The sequence below is a fragment of the Oreochromis aureus genome, unplaced genomic scaffold (genome assembly GCF_013358895.1).
Source record: "Oreochromis aureus strain Israel breed Guangdong unplaced genomic scaffold, ZZ_aureus HiC_scaffold_86, whole genome shotgun sequence".
NCBI lineage: Eukaryota > Metazoa > Chordata > Actinopteri > Cichliformes > Cichlidae > Oreochromis > Oreochromis aureus.
Window position 1 is genome coordinate 19,074 of NW_024108984.1, and position 23,014 is coordinate 42,087.

Below are 23,014 nucleotides of genomic sequence, written 5' to 3' on the forward strand. Positions count from 1 at the left end.
AAAAGTGCAAAACTGTATGTAGTACTGGTTACTTTAATGTGAAGCGTATGTAAAAGTACTTTTACTAATGTATTCTACCTCAGTATATATTTCATAGCTTATTTCTAAAGCGTAGTTTTGGCACTTTAACTTAGGTAAAGGATCTGAATACCTTCTTCATCACTTTCTTTTATTTTAAATTTTGTTACTTATTTGTGAGGATTCAGATTAACCACAGTTTGGTGTTGTCGCTCATCACCGTCTGGACCCTCCCAAGAAGTCAAGTTTCCTTTCAGATAGTGTTGGACAATGACTGACTGCAGTTTAAACTCTGCTCCTGAGGTCCACATCCTCTTTAGTGAAAATGGTTTCACTGATCTGAGCTCTACCCAAAATGCTTGAACAGCCTATACACTGCCAATAAAAACTACAGACATCAACTCAGCAGCTAGCAGATTTCCTGGAAGGACACGCTGACTATAAATGAATGTTGAATGTTCTATCTGCGTCTTTTCTTTTTCTTAATGAGCTGGACTCAAGATCTGGACAGAGGACAACGTGAAATTGGCCAGCAAAGCCCGAAATGGGCTAGAACAGAAACTAATACTTTTCAGAGAAATGCACACAAAAAAATAACTGTGATTAATTGTGAGAGTCTGGGAGGATAAGAAGGTAACAAGATCTAAAAATAAAAGCTGTGAGATCAGAGACACGAGGACTAAGAATGAGACAGAGTTTGACGCAGGCCCAGATGACTGCTGGTAATCAGATTACCTCTGAAAGAAACCATTCGCTGCAGGACAAATAATATTACAGCACTGACCTTTTAAACTCTGTCGTTATGAGATCAAATCTTCATAGGTTATTTAAAAATAAGCACCTCTTTCTACTTAAGCACTTCTGTCAATAAAACCTTTACTCACAAGAAGAGATTACAAGAGGTGTTGGTCTGAAATAACTTTAAGTACGTTTGTCTTTTTTTTCCTATTTTTTTCTCTCAGTCTAATCTTAGATATTTCAAAGAATGACTCGTGGACGAGGTAAATTTACAGTTCCAAAAATATATGAAGACAATACCTTCAGTAATTCTATGACACTGTGTAGTTCCACCCCAACCACAAAGTTTATATTTGCTGTTTTTTGAGTGAGATAGTTTCACAGCTGCTGGTTGGATTGCCATGAAATTTGGTTAAGATAAACATGTTCCCCGGGGAATGAAATGGGAAAAGTTTGTTGTTCTCATATTCTTTGTAACACCACCATGGTTTGTTGGTCCAATGCACTTTATGAAAGAAATCTGAAAACCTTTTTTAAAAAAAAAAAAAATTCTGTTGAGAGCCAATGAGCAATTGTTGGCATTTAGCTCAAAGCACCCAGGGCTTAACTACAAGCTCACAGAGTGAGTCAAACCACACGTGCCCGCCGCAGCCCTTCGCCCCTGCTTCAGCAACATGCTTGAGTGTTGCTTGTAGCAACATAATTGCTGCAAATTAATGTTATCAGCCACGTGGACTCATTAGACAGTTGCCCTTTTGGCTTCCTGAGTCACAAATGAATCTGCTGCTGCAAGATGACACCTGAAACTTTCCTTCTTGACTGAGTTCATTTATTTATTGGACATATTTCTCACACAGAAACAGATCCTGGGCATCGCACACACATACTGAGACACACATACACGAAAATCTCAGGCAAAGATTAGAGACTTTCCATGATAGAGGAATAAATGAACGGTCCATTCAAAACAAAAGAAGTCACACAAACATAAATAATATCACAGCAGTCCTTGAACAAATCAAATTATGCATCGTTTGAAATGCACCTCTTATATATCTCACTGTAGACTTTCCTTATTACTGGATTACATTAATGTATCCAGTTTGTTCCTCCTGTGATTGTTGTTTGAGGTGGACACTGTGGTTTCGTCTTGTGTTAAAGACATTGTATCCACATCTGAAAATATGTGTGTGTGTCACTGCAGCAGGCGGACAGAGTTGACGTGGAGATGGTAGAGGAAGTCTGCGTAGGACGCGCCTCCATTGGGGCTCTTATCTTCCACAAGGTGGCGCTGCAGGGCCTCCTCGCAGCTGTCGCCCTGCTTTACCACCCACAGCTGAAAAAGAACGATACGCAGGAGGTTAAGACCGGCGATGCTTTCGAAAGCGTAATCGTGCTAATCTGTACACAGCTGCATAAAATATACACACCAAGACCTAAAACACGAGCTTTAGCAGCTAACCCTGTCTCTGTCTATGACCTGAAATCACAGGGTGCTACTGTGAAGAAGGGATCGGGCTCTGTAGGGAAGCTTTCTTACAAGGTTTCAGCTTGCAGCTGATACATAACTAACGTTCTTCAGAGGAGTTTATATTCCAGATAATAAACAAGCCCCTACAAAACTGTTGCCTACTGACTGATTCTGTACAAAACGGCATCACCATTCCTGAAAGAAGCAGTGTATCTCAGCATGCAGGTTTATAGCTCAAATGAGAGCTGGGAACAGAGATGTGGACTGAACTCGCTGAGATGACAGCAGATGTGTAACGTAAGGTCATCATACTGGGGTGATGCTGTCTAAACAAATAAACTCAGCCTTCAGCTGCAGTTGACACAGCCGCTCACCTTGCGGGTGCACGATGCCCCTGAGTTCAGTGTGTTGATCAGAGATCGGATACTGATGGACAGATGGTTTTCCAGAACTGGCAGCTTGGTCTGGAGGAAAAAACGGAACAAAAATGAGAAAGAAACACCTGAAAAAGATTTTTTTAAAAAGAATGTGTCATTCCACATAAACTGCTTTGTGGATGACATTTTCATCGGTGTGTTTTTATAGCACTTTGTTACAAACAAAAGCAATCATCACTTGTGTACTTAAAATGTTTCCTTCTACCTTCTTTTTCTTACTAAAGAGCTGAGATTTAACAGTTTTATGTGCTTTTGTCTTTTTTTTTTTACTCTGGCCACATTTGACTAACATCTACTGACTTAACAGAGTAGGCCAGTTAAACTCCCTCCCCCACACACACATATATAAATGATTACAGGCCGTACTGTTTATTGGCATTTAAAGTCAGTCATGCAAACTGGATATTTTCCACCACTGGCTGAATTTTGAAATATGACCTACAGGCTCACTAACACTGATGGTGATCTAGTGCACCTTTAAATAAACAAGCAGGACTGTTAGAAACAGTGCTCGCAGCATCAGTGGTCTATCTTACTCCTAACATCAAACATGACACTGCTGAATCCTCCCTCAAGGTGCTGGAGTGCATCTGTGGCCACTACGTTTTATAGAGTGAAGCAGCTGCACCCCAGTGTGGACGAAGCTCATGCTTCAGGATTTCCTCCAGAAGAAACGATCTCGCAGGATCGGGAAGCTTAGGTTGCCCTTTGGTGGAGTCCAGTCAAGTTCAATTATCAGAAAAGACACTAAATCATACATTTAAAGTTACAGTCGGGCCTTTCTGTGTGAAGTTTTTTCGACTTGTTTCCTCTGTCATGTGATTCGATAACTGAATTGATGGGAAAATATAAGTTTAAAGAGACTGAGCTCATGGCTCATAGTTAGTCAGTGGTGATAGTCTCGGTTGTTATGCAGCTATACTGGTTAAAAGGCTGGGTAAACTGCAGTCAGCTAAGACTGAAGAAGTCATTCGGATGAGTGACGAAACGTTTCTCCCACAAAACGCTACGTCCAGATGAACAGAATCAACTTTTTGGGGAGTGCTATACAAATACTTACCATTTACAAGCTTCCAGTTTAAGTGCATTTAATTTACGTTTTCTTTTTTTTTAGCACAGTGGCTGCTGTGCTTTAATGGCCTCCATTGTTACAATGGGGAAAAAATCTCTACTTTATGTGCTGCTCCACTGAGAAGTGACCACATGGTCTGCATCTCTATTCATCTTCTCTGCACTCTTATAACAGATACCCCATTCTTCACTCTGTGTGAGGTGGTTGTAGGATTAGAAAGCTGCAGCTGAGAGGTTTTTGACTTGTGATTACCTCTATGGGAGAAATAATGCCCAACTATAAAACTAGCTGAAATGTTGTTGGTAATTTTAGTGTCCAGAGGAGCAGCAGAGCGAGGGTTCAGCCTTCAGAATGAAATAAAACAGCGACGATGTAAAACTGAAAAAAAAATTGCCTCTGCAGCAACCCCCCTTGATACATTTAATTTCACTCAAATAAGCAGCCAGCTTCAGTCCCTTTAGTTCATGTTTGCCTGTTTAGGCACGGCGACTGCAGTGTAGTGCTTTAGTCTCTGCTGTAACTGGAGAAAGTAAATCATTCATCCGAATTATGTGATGCTGACGTGAGAAGCGACCGTACGGTGTGTCTCTTTTATCTCAATGCCCTCATAAATGCATAGTGTTTTCTGTGTATATGTTATTGTAATGAAGTTGTTTTTGAAAATGTAATGTTATTAAATATGACTCATTTTAATGAGTACATAAAAAATGAGAGCAGAAATTACATTATGGTAGACCTCTGTGACCCTTTCCATCAAAATAACAAAGCTCTGCTCTGTAAACCAGTTATTATAGTGATCATATTTTATTTACAATAACGTAATAAATATATTTATCATCATAAAGAAAGAAAATTTAAATGCCACTAAAATCTGACATGATCTCTTCTGTGCATCCATATCTTTCCTCAATCCTCACCTCTCCAGAGGGCAGGGATGAAAAACAGCTGGTGTTGAAGAGCTCAACCAGTGTGCATGCTGGGACTTGGGTGCCCACCCATAGCAGCAGTGTGAGGGGTGTATGAACCAAATAAAGACCTCTGGGCTCCAGGCTAGCTGCAGAGCAGCGCAGTGCCTCCTCTGGTTTTGGAGGGTTGGAGCCGTCAGTTGATAAAGGCTGCAGGTGACGGAGGAGTGAAAAGCTGAATTTAGTAAAAGTCTTCAAAGCACAAATTGGCACAAGTGGAACTGTCCAATGCTGCAAAGGCTAAGCTAATGGTGACTATTTAAAGGGAGCAATCACTTACTAAATACATAGCGTTGCTATTTTAAGTGCAATCTCTATGCTGACTTGTTCAATGGAAAAAGAGGTCACAGTTCACCACTAATACAGGGCTGGAGAAATACTAGTTTGTCAATGACTCATCAGCACCGTGGCCTGTGCTGCCGGGCTGTGACTGCACTCTGTTCTTAAAATAGACAATAGTTTGCTACGTGTAACAGGAAATCAATCCTTTCTCTTTCTCCTTTCGTTTTATGAATAAAAAACTAAACTGTGCAGCCAGTTTTTCTTCTGAAACCTCACTGCATTTAAATACAAATTTAAAATGTAAAAATCACAGTAATGATACAAATAAAAATAAAGTAATTTTTAAAACAGCTAGTGATGCTTATTCTACCATACGAATAAATTCTTCTTGCTTTTAGACCATCTCATCACGATATGTGAGCATAAATTCTAACCATTTCTCTTTGCTTCATCCGAATGAGCATCTGACACTATTTTAAAGTTACTTCATCGCACACAATACTTGATAGCTGGCCGAAGGCAGTTTTTTTACTGTAAACAGGCAATTTGGTAATCTCTCTCCTGTTCTTCAGCTAAAGTGTGCAGAACTTTACCCTGACATATTAGTGTCACTCTGATCAAGAACACCGTTATTTAAGAGAATAAAGACATGTAAGACCAACTCCCATGTGTTGATGGCACTGACCAGAGGCAGCAGCAGAGGGTAGAAGTGTGTGGCAGTGCTGCAGGTGTCCATGCGCAGCACCTGGCAGCGCTGCTGCAGGCGCTGATGGATGGAGCTCCTCAAGCCTGGCAGCAGTACTTCACTCTTCCTCAGGCTGTTGATGTAAACAGGAAGAGCTCGCAGGTACTGAGGAAGAACCAGCTACAGGGCACACACAGTGCAGTACGTATGGTCAGCAAGATTCAAAATAATTCAACTATGTGCAACATAATAACACCATAAACAGCGGCATTGACGTACATGGACGCAATGTTCTCACCTGCCCCGCGGACACTGAAGCAGAGCAGCAGTGTTTTCGATAAGACGCCAGCGCTTCCGTAACCTCCGTCTGCAGCTCCTCCCTCAGCTCCTGCAGGGGGCGCTCCTGTACTGCACAGTACACTGACCAGACAGAACGAAGGCATCATTTGAATATCATTTGGTAGCTTCAGATGTCAATATTTATGGGGATGTTGATGCCTTAATTAAAAGAAGAGAAGACAACATCAATACCTCATAATCTTTACATCAGACTGAGCACTGATTCATTCAGACCTCAGTGTAAATGCCGTCACTTTACAGGGTGAGTAAATAATTTTACCAATGGGCCACATGAGAGACTATAAAGCTGCACCAATAAGCTTTTAAAGAGATAAACTTGCTATTGCACAGACTTACAAAACCCCCCAAATAAAACTGGCAAACAGATGATTAATAGAGCGAGATAGGTGGTTTTAATAACGTAACATTGATATTAATAATAATAACATTAAAAAAAATTACAGATTATTGAGCACAGATAATTGTATATTGATTAATTTCAGGTTTTCATGCAATTTTCATTATATTTAGGATTGACTCACCTAAATATTTACTTAAATATTTTAGTATTTGAATATTTGTTCACTTTAAGGATTTAGTTATTTATTCGTCTTAAAATGCAGAAAGCTGTTTAAGCTGACTTCCATTTCCTGTGTTGCTCTCTGCTCCGGTCCTGCTCTGTTTATCGAGTGACAGAAGGCTGCAGCTCTCTGAGTCATCATATTACATTAAAGCAGAGCTGAAATCCCAGCAGGACTCCTTCCTTTAACTTGTGTGTAGGTAGATTTTGTCACACAGTATAATTTATATTGTTACAAAGTTAGAAAAGATCAAAGACAGCTCTAACAGTCTACCGGTGAATAGTGCAAACTTCTTACTCTTCTTGCAGTAGAAGGTGAGTAGTGTTTGGGCCTGGTAATGACGAAAGGTGTCCTGTAGCTGCTGTGAGCACCGCAGGGTCAGAGTGTGAACCCTGGTCCTCCGGTCTCCTGTCTGGAGGGTGTAAGATAAAACAACCTGACACACAGGACAAAAGAAAAAAAATCAGGTTTAGTGTACAGCTAACATGTAAACTGGTTCCCAGTATGTGCAGTTACTGTTTCATCGATACATCGATATCACCTTATTTGTAAACTACATCAGCAAAAAGCTTTAAAATTGTCACTATAATGGATTTAAATGACAGACCCACCTGTATGGCTACGCCCCTCGTCTCATCCAGAGCTCTGGTGTGTGCGAGCTCCACAGCCAGCGTGGTCCACGTATCGAGGGTGGCCAAGGTGACACGTCCAGGGTTGGGACCAGGAACAAACAGCCCGTAACAGCCGGACACGCGTAAATCTAGTGAGACGCGTACAAGTAATGGAAGCATTTCTGCAGAGCACTCCCTGCAAAATCTTAACTAAGAAATAAATCTCACCTTTGCTGACAAATATCCTGAGCTCAGCCTTGTAGCCGGTGTGCGTCTCTACAGTCCCCTTTAGATCAGTGCTGAAACGCTCTCTGTCCAATTCTCCCTGTGGAACATATAAAAAAAGATACCAGTTTGCAACCAGACCTCACAAAACATTTTCCAAATCGTCATTATACAGATACAGATAAAAGACCTCCTGCAGTACTGATAAATCTGATGGCCTCTTTAATTTTCTCCGGATGGCTTTTTTCTAATTCCATCTGCTTGTCTGCTGATGTAAGAGTCTAGACCTCCTGTTTTTATTCTTGGTTTAAAAAGCACCATTTGTCACATGTATTTACACACATTTTAAACAAGATTTGTAACAGTGAAGCAGAATGTAATTTGTCCCCCATTAGGATACCTAACTGCAGGCTGTAGGCTTTAAATTGAGCTGGACTTTAGTGTAGTGTCATTTTTTGTTACTGTATCTCCCACGTGACAACCTTCACGGTTATAAATATGTCATGTTTGATGTTGCGGTGTTTACAACCATCACTTAATTCAGTATTATTCAACATCCAGGATTTTAACCATTTATTTTGTGGAATTCTCAGTGATACAGTAGGAAAAGCTGCTGATTTACCTGGAGGTGGCTGTAAGTGTGCAGAGCTCCACCTGTCAAATATGGAATGTCGCCTGGCCATGCCCCACCCACACCTTGGTGAGAGAGGACAAACAGATGAACACCACATCCCTGACGGACGCACTCCTTGACCACTGACACGGCCTGTTCTGATGGCTGGAAGATGGACTGTGGGAGGGGGAGGAGAAAGAAATTTACATATGGAGAAGGGTCATTCGCCAAAGGATGATTTCAACGGTTACATTGCAACCCTAGTACCCACAGGTGTTTGCACCTTATAGCATTGAGATAGTCTACCTTTGGTTTGTTGGTGCCAAAGAAGCCTGAGCTTGTGTATCCAGTCTCTATCAGAGAGGTAGAATGGAAGATCAGCAGCTTGCCAGGACAACCCAGACCCTAGTTTGTAATACAGTCAATTATGATTTTATCAATATTTAATGCAGCCACATCGCACAAAGAAAAACCTTTAATTGTGACATTTAGCCTAATGAAGTTTAGTGCAGTTATGCCTAACCTGTAGTACAGCAAGTCCTGCTTTGACAGGCAGCTCCATGGGAACTCCACCGGAGTCAGTTCCTTCTGTGTTGAACTGAGGAATGAGTTGTAACACGCTGCATGAAGAACAGAGAGGACAAACAGATTGTGAAACTCATAAAAGACATCAAGACAAGAAGTTACTTTCATCGAACTTTAAAAACAGTGGCACCTGTAAGTGCTACCAATCAGCCTCCTAGTAGATGCACTTATGGTCTCAATTTGAAATTCCTGGGTGACTTTCTAAGTAAATGCATTAACAAACTTGAATGTAAATGACACCTAACGTCTACCAGAGTAGAGCCGCTGCTCCTCCACATCGAAAGGAGCCAGTTGAGGTGGTTCGGGCATCTGACAAGGATGCCCCCTGGGCACCTCCTGGGTGAGGTGTTCCGGGCATGTCCCACCGGGAGGAGGCCCAGGGCAGACCCAGGACGCGCTGGAGAGATTATATCTCTCGGCTGGCCTGGGAACGCCTTTGGTGTTCCCCGGATGAGCTGGAGGAGGTGGCTGGGAGAGGGAGGTCTGGGCTTCTCTGCTTAGGCTGCTGCCCCCGCGACCCGATCTCGGATAAAGCGGATGAGGATGGATGGATGGATGGATGGACATGTCTACCATGGGTTAGGGTTATTAGGGTAATAGGGCTATTATCTACCTTATTAAGCCATAAAAGCAGCTCATGAGTTTAATTTTTGTAAACGAGGAAAGGTGAGAAATAAAATGGCAATAAGACAGAGTTCGTCTGTTTGTGATGGGTCAACTTGATTGCTGCATTATCAGAAACAGCCTGCATGTAAATGCCAGCTTGAGCCCACAGGTCGCAGACCTGGTACCTGTCTTTGAAGCAATCATTTCAGAGGCAACACGATTGCAGGTTCATTGCATACATTTGCAATTATTTTGCCTGTTCTATAGTCTCCAGCCAGTGTTTTCACTATAGTGACTGCAGCATTTGTGGCACCACAGTGGTCAAGGCCACTGAATGACATAAGGGGAGTAACCATGACAAATGTGCCAAATTCCACAGCTCTTTATCAACATGGACCTCAAACGTTGTGGTTGCCTGTGCTGATTGCCTGCTTTGCTACCAATAAAAGATAAAATATTATTTGAAAGAGTGATACATGAAACACTGATATGAACAAAGTAGTACCACAGCATCAGTTTGTCATACAGACTCTGCAAAATACATCTGAAAAAACTGTTAGCATCTCTGTTACCTCTCGATGCTGCTGATACAGTCTTTGAGGGGCACCAGAAGTCCCTCCCTCACAGGAAGCTGCAGGTCTTCTGTCTCTGTGATGACCAGCATGTGTGGGCGGGACAGTTCAGGACTGAGGTCGTAGAGGTGGATCCTGCTGTCATACGTCATCAAACCAACACGGACATCCGAAGCATCACCATCCTCCCTAGACACACAGGATGAAACCTTAAAGAAAAAACCTGGATTGATCAAATCTGCACAGGAATACTACTGAACACTGTTATACCTGTTCATAAAGTTAAGCAGCATTTGTATTTGTTGTGTTACAAATTCCAAGTGTCCTCCTCTCAGTGCTGAGACAGACACATCTATGGCTAGAAGGAGTGCAGCAGCTTCCCCCTGAAACAATATGACAAGCATGATTTTCCAGACTTACACAGTTGTACTTAAATTTCACAAAGCCTGTTTTCAAGAGCAGCTAATGATCGTCAACGTGCAAACAAAACTGTAAATGTGTAACCTTCTGAGAATTGAGGATTTCATATGACCCCATGCTGAGTTCAGGCCTCTTCTCCTTATCGACCCGAACCCCGTTCACACCATTGGTAGGCTGGTAGTGCTGCCATGGTACTAAAACACAAGAGAAGACAGAAAAACTGCAGCTACACAAAAAGCAATAAAATACAACAAACTACATTCAGTTTGGTCACAGCAGTTCAACACTGAAATGACTTTTAAACTTATTACTTGTCTTCATTCCACCGATATTTTAAATATTTTTACTCAAACAAGTATGTTCCATAAATCCATAAAGTCTTCAGGTCAAAAAGACACAAAATGTTTTTCTGTTAATAAACAGTACAGTGTAGAAAAAGTTACACAAACTATTAAAGGAAACAAAAGACAGTTCAAATTTAATTTAATGTGAAAGCAAGGAGTTAAAGGGCCAGAGCCTTGGGACAATGACTGCAAATGTTCTGCCTCCTTTATTATTGAGCTCGACCCCTGGAATACACGACTGACCTCAGTGTTTGTACAGACCACATAACTACTGCATAGATGAAGTTTACTGTATTTGAATTTAATCAAATTAGGTTTTTTGGATTTTTGCTATTTGTGAGTTTACCTTCTCTCTGTTAAATCTTACCTTCACTGAGTTTGCCACAGAAGGGGCAGTAAAACCTTTGACCACAATCCTGCCAGCCCATCGCTGGACACATGGAAGCTCCACACCCCCCACAGCCCACAACACACTCTGTCTCTTTGCACAGAGGGAGAGGCTGCTAGAGGCAACAAACAAACACATTTAATGCACCTAATTTCTAAATGCCATATTAGTTAATTGTAGCAATAGTACTGTAGCTTCATCTCCATTTTTTAACAGAATATGAAGGAAACTGAGCAGCGAGAAACTAACCTCTTCAGCACTTTGTTTTACCAGAGGGGTGATCAGAGCACCCAGCGGCAGACGGCTAAGCAGAGCGGCCTGACCCTCACAGGGCACACAGTACGAAGTGGAGCGGATGGCAAAAGGACTTGCATTACCTACAAGAGAGATTAACACACAGAGGATCAAAGATGGGATGCAGGTTTTAAGTAATGCTGATGCACCGGCGAATATGCCATCTGCAACCAAAGTGCTGGATAAAATAAATTTAGGAATACAGACAGTTTTGTGTGTGTTCACCTCTGTCCTCTACGATACAGGAAGTAGTTGCCAATGGAGGAAGACTGGAAAAAGGCTCAGAGGTAAAAACCTTCCCCTCCCACTCAGCCTTGTCCTCCGTCATCACCTTCACCTAAGGCAAAGAGAAAAACAAGAGGTGGAAGCACGAATATGTTAATATTTCAGAGGAAGGACATATACGTGTAAATACATGAAATTAAGGATAAATACTAAGCTGCAAAAGAAACAAGCAGAAATGGTTAATGATACTTTACATTAATGGACATTAGACATATAAGGGAGAGAACATGCATCGTTCTTCAGACTAAAAGCCTGAGAGAAGTTGAAGAGAAAATTGTTCATCACTTTAAGGAGCGGACAGGAGTTAGTTATGAAAAGACAGAAAGGTAAGAGGATAAAAGAACTTACAGCGCTAGGCAGGAGCTCCGGGTCCAGACCATAACGGGATTCAGAGTTAGGAGACTGCAGAGAGGAAACGCAAAAGCTCATTCTCACAGCTAATATGACACACAGGTGATAACAGAGTTAACACGAGCTGATGTTCAACCTATTTTCTGATTCTGAAAGAATAAAGGTTCCTCAGTTTTACAGCAGAGTAAACACACATGTAGAAGTTAGCTCATAATGTTAGAAACTTATAAACAACTTCCTTAAATTTATGGGGTTCTAAAGACTAAGAGATTATTTTGCTATAAATTATTTGAATTATATATATGCATATTTAATATTAGAGGTTTCCTCACCTGAGGTGTGAAGCTTTTGACCTGTGCAGCTGCAGTGGGAACAAACTGGTTTATGTTTTCTGGGGAGAAAGGGGAGATCCAGAATAGTAATAAGTGGTCTATTTTTATTCACACTACAGCACATGACATCTGATTAATATTAATGAACTCACCTCCAGAGTGTGCTGGAAGTGTCCACTGAGGCTGCTGTTGGATGGGAGAGGTGGGTGAGGCATGATTGTGAGTAAATACAGCAGATGATCTGGCATTTACTCCCTCAAATCCAGGCTGAGGTATACACTGTGGACTCTCGTTTCCATATAATGGAGGCCTAACGGGCAAATGATTTTGATGTGGTGACTGAGGTCCATTTACTAAATCCTGCTGTGTGTAGGGATGCTGGAAATGTTGAGCTACAGCTTGGTAAGGGTTGTGAGGGGAATGAAGTGATGTCCATTGGGTGTCACAAGGATGAATGTCTTCATTCATGTTACTTCCTTGGCTTGCAGCTGGAATCGTGGCTGAAACATCAGGAATGACTCGTTGCACACTGTGGTCAGTGTTATTAACATATAACAAGTTGTTATGAGGATTGTTGTTATTGGGTGAAAATGCAGTGAAATCTCTCTGGAAGCTGGAGCTGGACATCTGGAGGTGGTTGTAGCAGGGAGTGTAATCAGAAGAAGACCCCAGGTTGAGATGCTGAAAGCTGGGCAGAGGGTCAAAGAGGTGTCTTGGAGGTGAAGCTGTGGACCAGTCCTTCTGACCCGCCCACGGCTGGCAGGGTGTGTGGCTCTGATTGGCTGAGGGGACGTCCATCATGTTCCATAACCATCACTGATAGGTGTATTTCTCTTTGGAGGCGTTACCTAAAGAGAAAACAGAAAAATATATCAGGAGGGTTGTAATGTGAACCTGCGCTCTCCACTGACACATGCTACATTTTGAAATATGTTGCATTTTCAAAAACACAGATGTTTCGCTATAAGTTCAGTTTCTATGATTTTTAAGCAAATTTCAGCAGAAACTGTGGAGTCTATATAACAGCTAGCTGTCGCTCGGATAGCACCGGATCTAAATGATCATGAAACAGATCAGTAGCAGTACACATAAGCAAACATGATAAGATAAAACACCAATGACTCAAGAAACAAATTCATATTCGGTTATAAAAGACTTAATACCCTCGGACATCAAAGGAAACGGCGGTCTCTGCATGCAGCACTTGAACATTTGCGTCCTCATTTTCGCCTCCCTTACACCGGAAGCGAAATGCTTTACGTTATATTAAAATGTAGAAAAATGCACGAATGCGATAATAGTAGTTTTATAAGCGTTTGTTAGAAGCGCCAGCATCCCCGGTTCCCGTTATACACCTGAGCCTCACTGCAATGGAAGCGTCATCACGCTGGAAAGTCTCACATTTCCGTATGTCCTTTCACAGTAAAAGCTTCCAAAACATACATATTAATTCGGTTACTAATTTGCAGTTATACAATGGCACTAGATGAAAATATGTTTTCTATGCTATATCATCTGTACAGAATTTCAGATTATTGCACATTTATTTAAATAATTTAAAAGTAGCTGCTAATTCTTTCCAGCTGAAGATACCCAGAAAACTACCAGATTTAAATACATATCTGGTAAATGAAATAAGGTCAGCCAACAAGAAGCTACAATACTAAACACGTGCTTAAATGCTTCATTACTTTTTTAAATGTTGCAATATAATATTAATATCAGAGTGTTGAGTGTCAGACTGGCGACCTACTAAGGGTGTACCATGCCTCTCTCTCTGTTACTGTTAAGAATGAACAGTGCAGTTCTGTCACCAAGTACTTTCTTTTTGAAAAATTAAGATACTGTTTTGATGAACATTTTATATTTATATTTGATCAAATTCAAACATTCTGAATGACTAATTTCCCTACCACTCCTGTTCCTTTTATTGGAATACATTAAATTGAATTTTTATAGCATCAAATCACAGCAAAAGTTTCCTCAGGGCGCTGTAAGGTAACTGCATCATCGTGATTCATACCAACAAAAGAACTCTCGGTGTACAATAATGTGTCATCAAGATACAAGGTTTTGTCCCCTGACCCCCCCGCCCCCAAAAAAGCTACAATATTATTTTTGAGACTTTACTGTTGGACATTTATTTTAACAAAGCATCATGTGCCAGTATACCAACCAACATAACCAGATACTGTATTCAAAACTGGTCACAGTACCCAGGAACACCATAAAAAAAAACCCTTTTATCTAAATGTGAATAAACAGTAATTTTTCAGTATTCATGAACAGTCTCTGTTAAACAAACTTGATAAAATAAAACATAAAAAAACATGAAAACAAAAACTGAGAACTATAATGGAAAGATATTCTCACATCTTATATACAAATGGACAGAAAGATTAAAGAACAATAAGTCAGCTGAAAGATGTGAAATGTTGCAGGTTTGAGTATTAACATCATATCAAATCTAGAGCTGTTGGTAATGTGGAGTACTCTGCTGTCCCGCTGATTTTCTGGGCCTTTTCCTGCTTTTTGGTGAATCTTGGAAACAATCACTTTGTCTTTGCAGGGTTGTGATCCTGTTTCTGACGTAGTCCTTTACACCTTTCCATGAACGGTTTCTCAGCGCTCTTGGCTCAGCATCAAGACACCTGATGCAGTCGTCTTTCTGAGGCACCTTGTGGCCTTGAATGAAACTCATCATGTGTCTTTCTACAGCGTGGACCTCTGCCTCCTCCCATGTGTGTTTAGTTTTATGGTGGAAACCTATGAGGATGAAAAAAACCCCATACATTTTTCATGGTTATTTCTTTTTATGATTTTGTCAGGGGCCACCTGTAGATGCTTCTATCATGATGCAACTGAATGTATTATTTGCTGTATTTCTGCCCACCTTGTTTTTATAGATAATACCAGATTACTGTTTCATTCGAATGCTAATGACTGCTTGTTGAGAAAGTGCATCCATCATGCCCAACAAAGAAGGGGGTACACCTATTCGGTTTATTTTTAGATGTTAAATATAAATGACTACTTTACTTTTTATGAAATATATAATACTGAACTGGAAGGGCTATAAGTAAAATACTCCACACACAGACTTATTCCATTTTGGATACTATTTGTTTACATTTGTTTATTTTCCATCAGCTCTTTTCACCTAAAATGCTGCATGTAGGACCGACATGTCTAGATTGTGTTAATATACTGTGCTGCTAGAGGCTGGTGGGTTTACTTGTGAAATAGTTTGAATATTATTTGACAAAATATGTGATTATTTTATTCATCGTGGTAAAAAGCTAACATTCCAAAAGTTGGCAAAGATGAACGAGGCAGATGAAGAAAGATGAAAGGTTCAGGACCAGCAACACATAAAAGGTGGTTGGCCTACTAATTTGATTCTTGTATTTTTATTAATTTATTATAAGTTTGTGTGACTGTCCCATTATTGTGATGAAGGCAATCTAAACCAAAGGCAAACAGAAATGAACAGACAGGAAGTATATTAAAGGTGACCATTATTACCTTTCTCACTGGATTTGACAGATCTGCTCGTTTTGCTGGAGCTTGTTGTTTCTTCATGTTCTTGTTGGTGATAAAACATTTCTGCTCCACCACCTGCATAGGAGAAGTCATTGTGATCCCATGAACTGACTTGTTCTCCACCTGCAGACTGTCTCACTGTATTGAAGACAAAAAATATATAAATCTAAGGACAATTATTAACTTTTTACTGGGAATCTTATTGGGGAGAGTATGGGGAGAGATAAGTCAATTAAGAGTGGATGTTGAAGAAAACAACATCATATCAAATCTACAGCGGTTAGTAATGTGCAGTACTCTGCTGTGGCTCCGCTGATTTTCTGGGCCTTTTCCTGCTTTTCGGTGAATCCAGGGAGAAGCCGCTTTGTCTTTGTAGGGTTGTGATCCTGTTTCTGACGTAGTCCTTTACACCTTTCCACGTGCGGTTTCTCAGCGCTCTTGGCTCAGCATCAAGACACTTCATGCAGTCGTCTTTCTGAGGCACCTTGTGCTCCTGAATGAAACTCATCATGTGTCTTTCTACAGCGTGGACCTCTGCCTCCTCCCACGTGTGTTTAGTTTTATGAAAGGAACCTGTCAGGAAGAAAATAAAATAAATAAATTATCCTGACATTAAAATTCATCTTGGGCAGAGTTAGAGTATAGGAATATTTTTCTGAGAACTTCCTTGTGATCTGCGTGCAAGCCCATAACCAAAAATAAAATCTAATTATTTAATTTTCACTGATAAAAAGCAGGTATCCCTAAAACCTGGGCTAAAATGCTAGACACGCAATGACAGAGTAAGAGCCATGGAGGTATAAAAGATCAAATGAATTCTACTAATGTACTGAACTGTAAGTAAAATTAAGTCCGAAAGTCTGGTAACAAAAACATCTCTGCAGCAGGTAGTAGCTAGCATGACATGATATTACCTAAAAATGCAGTGTCAGTCTTAAAGACGGCCATTATTACCTTGTCCACCTGATTTGACAGATTTGGGACGTGTAGTCTTGCTAGCGCTTCTTGTTTCTCCATGTGCGTTTTGATGATTAAAAGGTGCCTCTCCATTGTCTGCAGTAGAGCCTTCATCATGATCCTGTGAATCAGCTTGTCGTCCACTCGTAGGCTGTCTCGCTATAAATAAATAAGTAAATAAGTAAGTTAGTAAGTCTAAGTTCACCTTAGAAATCCCAGCACATATACACAGACATGCAAATACAATACAGATTTTACAACACCTATGATTCTAATCTGTACCCTAAAACAGCATTTAAGGGTACAGCATAAAACTGTGAGTATTCAAAAAAAATCAGCTGGATTATTTGAAACAACACCACGATGAAAACTGCTGTGCTCATAAAAAGAACAGACTGGTATTGTTAAAGTGGTGGCCAATTATTAGCTTTTGTTGGCCATTCTAATAGAGGAAGACACTCATGACTTTGTGAAAGAGACAGATACCCAAAAAAAGCTGAACAGAGAGATCGAAGAGTGAGAGAAGGTGGTAAAGAAAAAGCAAAGGAAGAATAGCAAAGAATAAGGAAAGAGGGTTGTTGAAGAAATTTACAAAAACCCTCCAACCCAAAACAGGTTTGGCCTTTAACAACATATCACATCTATAGCTGTAGGTAATGTGCAGTACTTTTCTGTGGTTCTGCTTCTCTGGTCCTTTTGCTGCTGGTCGGTGAATCCTGCGAAGAGTCACTTTGTCTTTTCAGAGTTGTGATCCTGTTTCGGACGTAGTTCTTTAGACCTTTCCACGTGCGGTTCCTCAGTGCTTTTGCCTCAGCTTCAAGACACTTGACGCAGTCGTCCTTCTGGGGCACTTTGTGCTCCTGAATGAAGCGCATCATGTGTTTTTCTACAGCACGAACCTCAGCATCCCCCCATGCGTGTTTGGGTGTACATTTGGAGCCTGACAGAATAAAAAAAAGAGAACTCACATTAACCCTGAGAAGAGGAAATGTCGGGAGTTTCTGTTCCAGAAACAGAACGGAGATAAACTCTCTGACAATTACTGGGGTAACAGACTGAAATCAACCTGCTTGGTGGCAGGTTTTCTTCCACAGATTCTCTCTGAATCTCATCCTCTCCTGTTACACCTCCACCATCACTCAGTTCTCACTTATTTATTGATACAGTCGATGTCAAATCTCATATTGGAGCATTTTGCCCACATTTACATATTTACAAACGTGCTTAGATATTAAGCAGTAAATGCATAGAAAGAATCAACAGTACTGAGCTGGCCAATCAGAAGAGTTGTGGGCTGCACTGACCCAGACTACAGTTACATTTCAAGGGAGGCGGACATCAGGTTACGGTGTAGGGTTTCAGAAAGGTTTGCAATTCCCTTTAAGACCATTTTTTTCTGAATGCATTTCACGTTAAAATCTTTCTCGTGACCTCCAACATATTTCAGCCATGTGTTGAAACATGTTTGCACATTTAAATATAGTAATAAAATGATTCTAATTAACATTTAGAGCCTGAACCTGAGAACATGTTTTCCACTGAAAATATAAAACATCCAAACATAAACTGTGTTTTGTGCATTTTCACTTTCGCTTGTTGTAATCTGGATTTTTTTCTGTGTCAAGTTACTATTGCGCTGTAATGGAAATTCCCTGTGGACGAGTCTACACAGTCACAAAACGCAAAGCACACGGACATCTGCACAGACCCTTTTAACTTATCATGAATATTAAGTCACTTGGACCCAAGCGGACTCACGGATGCAGAGAGCATAATCGAGGACAGAATCATCTGACAGATGATGACAGTGAGAATGTTTTGTAGGTTCAGGTTTATCAACAGCAAAAAAGCCAACGAGTGCACCTCTTTTGGAACATTCTGAACACAACAGCTTAACAAATCTTTTGCTCCTTTTACTGTTTCATGACCTGCTATTTTTTTAATGACTTAACTGCCATTTATTTTTTTTCTGTGGTTTTTTGGCTAAAAATGAAAAAGAAACATGAGAAAGTCTGTTAAAGTTCACCATGATTACCTCTGATAGATTTGTTGGCACTTTTTCCTCCACGTTTTTGTTGATTAAGAGATGCTGGTCTGCCTTCACTATGATCCCACGACTCAGCTGGATTAAAGACAAAAAGATGTTTTCTCTCAGAAATCCCTGCACGTATACACATTTCTTCAAATAAATTGCAGGATTTACACACACTTGTTTTTTTAACTTAACTAAGTGACTCCCGCTTTATAAATTCACTCAGCATGTTGCCTTCTGCAAACAATCACAACTGAGTAGCTCATGGCATACGTTTTTTTTAACCAATTAAAAATATCCAACTTTCTTACTTTTTTCTTATATTTCTAGCTTGTGATGGGAGTCAGGAACCAGTGCCAATTAGTCTAATGTAGTGTAGGCCTACTTTTTATAAGCCTTATTACCTTCAGAATCCATTTCAATATCATCCAGTGTGGAGTCATTGCACTGCCGCAGGATCTGGATTTTGTTATTAGGCCCAAAAATTTGGTTGGCTTCATTTTCATCAAGGTTCATCAGCTGTAGCATTTTTGCAAAATGCTTGCGGACATTTTTCGATGTCAGACCTTCAGAGTTTTGAGCTCCACATTCTTTGATAAATCCTTGAAGACAATCTGTCCCCCTGTAGTTAGACAGAGCATTTGGTCGGGCAAAGACGAAGGGATTCTTACTGGTGATCCCACATGCCTCGCGAGAATCCACTAGAAGCTCCAGAGCCGACTCAAATGAGGGCTTCAGTAAAACAGGGACTTTTCTCCCACAGTCCCCACGTACGTCAACTCTGGTGAAGAACCTACACATGGTTTTTTCCAACTCTGTGACAGACGGGTCCAAGTCATCAGGCGGATCTGATTTTGTTCGTGACATGAATTCCGTCAGCTGAATCGTTGCAACCTCTCGAGGCTTTCTCTTGTTGAAGAGGATTATCCGGGCAAGCATGACCCTGGCCAGCGCGACAAAGTTTTCTGTAGAAAGACTGTCTCGTAGATTCTTCTCAGCTATAGTATGAACCTTCTCCAAGTGGAAATGCAAGCGCTTCATATCTTGAACAAGTGGTATCTGCTTTGCTCGTTTTGATTTAATTTCTCTGAGACTTCTTAATGCGGCCGAAGAAACAAGCTTAGTCCACTTCTTTTGGTACACAGAGAGGAAGTTTTTAGCAGCCTCTGCCTGTTTTGTATCACCAGACTTTACCGCGTTATCCTTAACAATACTGCAGGTCTTCTGCAGGCTGTGACCAAGCTTGATCGCAACGGAAGGAGCGGCGTAAATTTTGGTTTCTGAATCATAGCCTGCCAGGACGTTCACTGCAGACACCACACGCTGGAAGTTTGAAGGGTGAAAGAAGTCCTCCAGCTTCTTCATTGGGGTTGTTTTTTGAGCCTCAAGCACAAGTCTTGCTATCTGACGAAGGTTTTGTCTAATATATGGGTGCTTTTTCGCATCACGGCCATAATGATTGTACATGTATTCCCCAAACTGCAAGAGAATCCTGTCATCCATGACAGCTCGCGTCACATCATCGTATATCATTTCATTCAGAATGCCCCTAGCGACATCACTTATGCCACGGTCTTCACAGTCCAAGGTTGCCAGCACACACATTGATGCAATGCGCTTTTTTCCAATATCCTTTTCAATCTTGCTTTTCGCTGGGCACGTCCTCATGTGTTTGAATAGGTTTCTCTTCACAAAAAGACCATGACAGTGAAGACAAGGAAGAAAGTCACGGGCCTGTCCAAGGACTTTCGGTCTCTGTCGTACGACAAGAGTTCCCTCTCCTGTTTTCAAAACATTTTTATTATGTGCAAAGTTTCCTTCATTTGTTAATTTTTTCCATATATTTTGTCTTTCTTTGGAGTGTTTGGGATACTGAAATGCAGCTGCAACCTCTGGTTTGTCACTGTGAATTGACTCAAAATGCCGTGACAGTTTTAACACCGGCTTGGAGCAAAACAAGCAGTAATTCTTCTTGTCATAAAAGCGAGCTTTTGAATTTGGTCGTTTTACAGCTGGCAACACTGGCGTTTGTGACGCTTCTGCCTGACTAATCATAGGTTTCCTTTTTACAGGAGTGACTCCTTTATCCTTTCCTGAATAATTTTCTGATTTTGAGTTCTGCTCTTCTTGGAGGGGTTCTTCACTCACGGGGGACTCTGGATCGCTATGACTGGATTCATCTGAAGAACCTTCTTTGAACTCTTCATCACTCCCTGGTGAGTAATCGTGATCATCGTCCTCCCCTGACATGTCTGAAACAACTTCCTTTTTCTGAAAGAAATAAAAGAAATCTTTTTTTTCCTTGACTTAAGATTAAACAAAATCAACAACAAAAACATAGATAAACAAATTAAAAATCTCTAACATTTTTCCCTTCAAAAAAAGTCCTTTTTGGGTTTCCCAAAACACGGGGTTAGGGTCACTTTTTATTATTAATGATAATTTACAATTTATAATGTAATACACTAATAAAATCCAACATGCTGTAATCAGCAAGCAAAATTTAATATCATAAACAAAGTAAAAAATGCAGGTAAATACCAGCGATTCTGCAGGTGACTCTGGCGTACCACAAGCATCATTTTGCTCGTCATAGTATGAAGGTGAAGAACCATTTGCTGAATTACGCGACTGTAATAGAAATAATTAAAAGGTGATATGATAACAACCTTGACAATCACACAGCATATGAAAAGCCCAAAGAATGTGCAGGCAATAATTGATTGTGCAGTTACCTTTGAATTTGCAGCAGTCTGTTCACACTGAGGTGGCTCATCATCTGACGACTGCCCATCGCTGCTGTTATCTGATGGCAATGCTTTCAGCTTAACAGGAGGAAAGTGAAGTAAGCAGGGAGCAACTGTGTAGAATTTTCTTTAAGTATTTTAAAGTATTAATACTAGATAACAACCCAGCAAACATTTTGACTTTGAGAAAACGTCAACTTCATCATTACACTTTCTAGCAAGAAAGAAAATTAAACACCACGTCTTTCAGTCTGGGACAGGGGTTGGCAACCTGCGGTTCCGGAGCCGCATGCGGTTCTTTAGTCCTTTTAGTGCGGCTCCGCGTGGTTTGGGAAAATTTTTTTTTTTTTTTAAGTATTTAGCTGAAGTGTATTTTATTTATGTTAGTTCTGTTTTAACTTGCAGTTCTAAATTGGAAGATTATTGTGATATTGAAATATAAAAATAAAATTATATTTTATTATTTTTTGATCGCTCAAAATAAGAGTCAGACTCGCGGAAACCGGTATACCCGCCGAAACGCCGTGCATTTATCGAGACTTTCAACCCCAGGTAGACCAATTATGGATCTTCGGATCCACATTATGTCAGCAGCTGTTCTCCACCGTGAACTATGTTAAAAGCAAACACACTCACACCTCACAGATGACAGCTTACAGTCCTGCGTAAAGATGAAAGTGACGTCGTACAGCCCCGATTTGCAGACGCTGTGAGCAGAGGTTCAGGAGCAGAAGTCCCATTGTAAACATACCACGGCAGACCCGACGATGTTTCCATGAATATGCTTTTCAGCATCTCTTTATTGACCACTTTTCACACACGGTTGCTGTACGCATACAGCCGGTGTGTGTGTCGGGCTCACAGCGGCTCACAGCCCGACACACACCAACACAACAGCACAGATAGCACAGACGTTAAGGCGGTGAGGCGTGATTGCGGGTGCCGCTCAGGTGCGTCCGCCTCCCCTGCAGCGGCGCTGCAGACCACGCCCCGCCACACACATTAACCAGGTAAAATACATATTTAGGCAGAATTTTGCAAATATCTATTTTTCATTTTTCAGCAGCATAGTGCTTTTTTCCAATTATTTTTTTTAACCCTGGACCCCATGGGTTCTCCAGGGTTAAAGTCAGGTCAAGGCGATATAAGGGTGGCGGCTCACAACAGTTTTTGTTTGCTACATGAATCATTTTAGTTCAGCTGGGTGTCTTTGCTTTTGTTACATTTCTTTAAGAGTTCAAAATGTGTTAATTACATAAATAAAATGTAATTTTCTCTGTAGCACTTCATGGATTAAAGCAACACATCTTAGTTGTTCACACAAAGCATAAAGGTTGCAGACCCCTGGTCTGGGAGATGTCGACATTATGGGCAGGGGGAACTCACTTAAGTTCATATTGCAACATATGAGACAAAACTGATGTTTGTTAAAACAAATAGCAATAACAGACTCCCGTAATTCTACTTATTAAGTACATGGAGAAAACGTGTTCCCATCTGGGAACTATTTAAAAGTATCAA

At 40.7% G+C, this 23,014-nt stretch overlaps 2 protein-coding genes across 3 annotated transcripts; both read right to left on the reverse strand.

Moving 5' to 3' along the window:
* Positions 1-1,574: 1,574 nt before the first annotated feature.
* si:dkey-13n15.2 (protein transport protein Sec24C) lies at positions 1,575-13,771 on the reverse strand. Of its 2 annotated transcripts, none has more exons than XM_031752933.2 (21): positions 13,378-13,771; positions 12,367-13,062; positions 12,215-12,273; positions 11,880-11,933; positions 11,472-11,583; positions 11,202-11,329; positions 10,932-11,064; positions 10,305-10,414; positions 10,071-10,183; positions 9,801-9,989; positions 8,561-8,657; positions 8,344-8,442; positions 8,047-8,214; positions 7,428-7,524; positions 7,200-7,348; positions 6,886-7,024; positions 5,967-6,088; positions 5,669-5,848; positions 4,654-4,851; positions 2,602-2,691; positions 1,575-2,092 (listed from the first exon to the last, which is right to left on the reverse strand). In XM_031752933.2, the coding sequence occupies exons 2-21, from the start codon at positions 13,013-13,015 to the stop codon at positions 1,952-1,954; spliced, it is 3,027 nt and encodes a 1,008-aa protein (XP_031608793.1). In that variant the 5' UTR covers positions 13,016-13,062; positions 13,378-13,771; the 3' UTR covers positions 1,575-1,951. The 2 variants fall into 2 exon arrangements, with proteins under 2 accessions (XP_031608793.1, XP_031608792.1); XM_031752932.2 differs by having other exon boundaries at positions 10,932-11,067.
* Positions 13,772-14,326: 555 nt separating this feature from the next.
* LOC116330566 lies at positions 14,327-21,590 on the reverse strand. The gene is made up of 9 exons (XM_039607872.1): positions 21,482-21,590; positions 21,288-21,377; positions 19,151-21,017; positions 18,750-18,836; positions 17,382-17,654; positions 16,712-16,873; positions 16,055-16,330; positions 15,740-15,832; positions 14,327-14,980 (listed from the first exon to the last, which is right to left on the reverse strand). Exons 3-9 carry the CDS (start codon positions 20,994-20,996, stop codon positions 14,682-14,684), a joined length of 3,036 nt encoding a protein of 1,011 aa, XP_039463806.1. The 5' UTR covers positions 20,997-21,017; positions 21,288-21,377; positions 21,482-21,590; the 3' UTR covers positions 14,327-14,681.
* Between the last annotated feature and the right edge of the window lie 1,424 nt (positions 21,591-23,014).

Bases quoted from the DNA above. Each gene is read 5' to 3' on its own strand.
- LOC116330566 (XM_039607872.1), bottom strand. From the start codon at position 20,996: ATGTCAGGGGAGGACGATGATCACGATTACTCACCAGGGAGTGATGAA. The intron at 17,655-18,749 runs GTAATCATGGTG...TTATTCTGTCAG, and splicing joins TGCCAACAAATCTATCAGAG to GCTCCAAATGTACACCCAAA. The intron at 16,331-16,711 runs GTAATAATGGCC...TCTTCCTGACAG, and splicing joins TGTCAAATCAGGTGGACAAG to GTTCCTTTCATAAAACTAAA.
- si:dkey-13n15.2 (XM_031752932.2), bottom strand. From the start codon at position 13,015: ATGATGGACGTCCCCTCAGCCAATCAGAGCCACACACCCTGCCAGCCG. The intron at 12,274-12,366 runs GTGAGTTCATTA...CTTTCTCCCCAG, and splicing joins ACTTCCAGCACACTCTGGAG to AAAACATAAACCAGTTTGTT. The intron at 11,934-12,214 runs GTGAGGAAACCT...TCCTCTCTGCAG, and splicing joins TCAAAAGCTTCACACCTCAG to TCTCCTAACTCTGAATCCCG.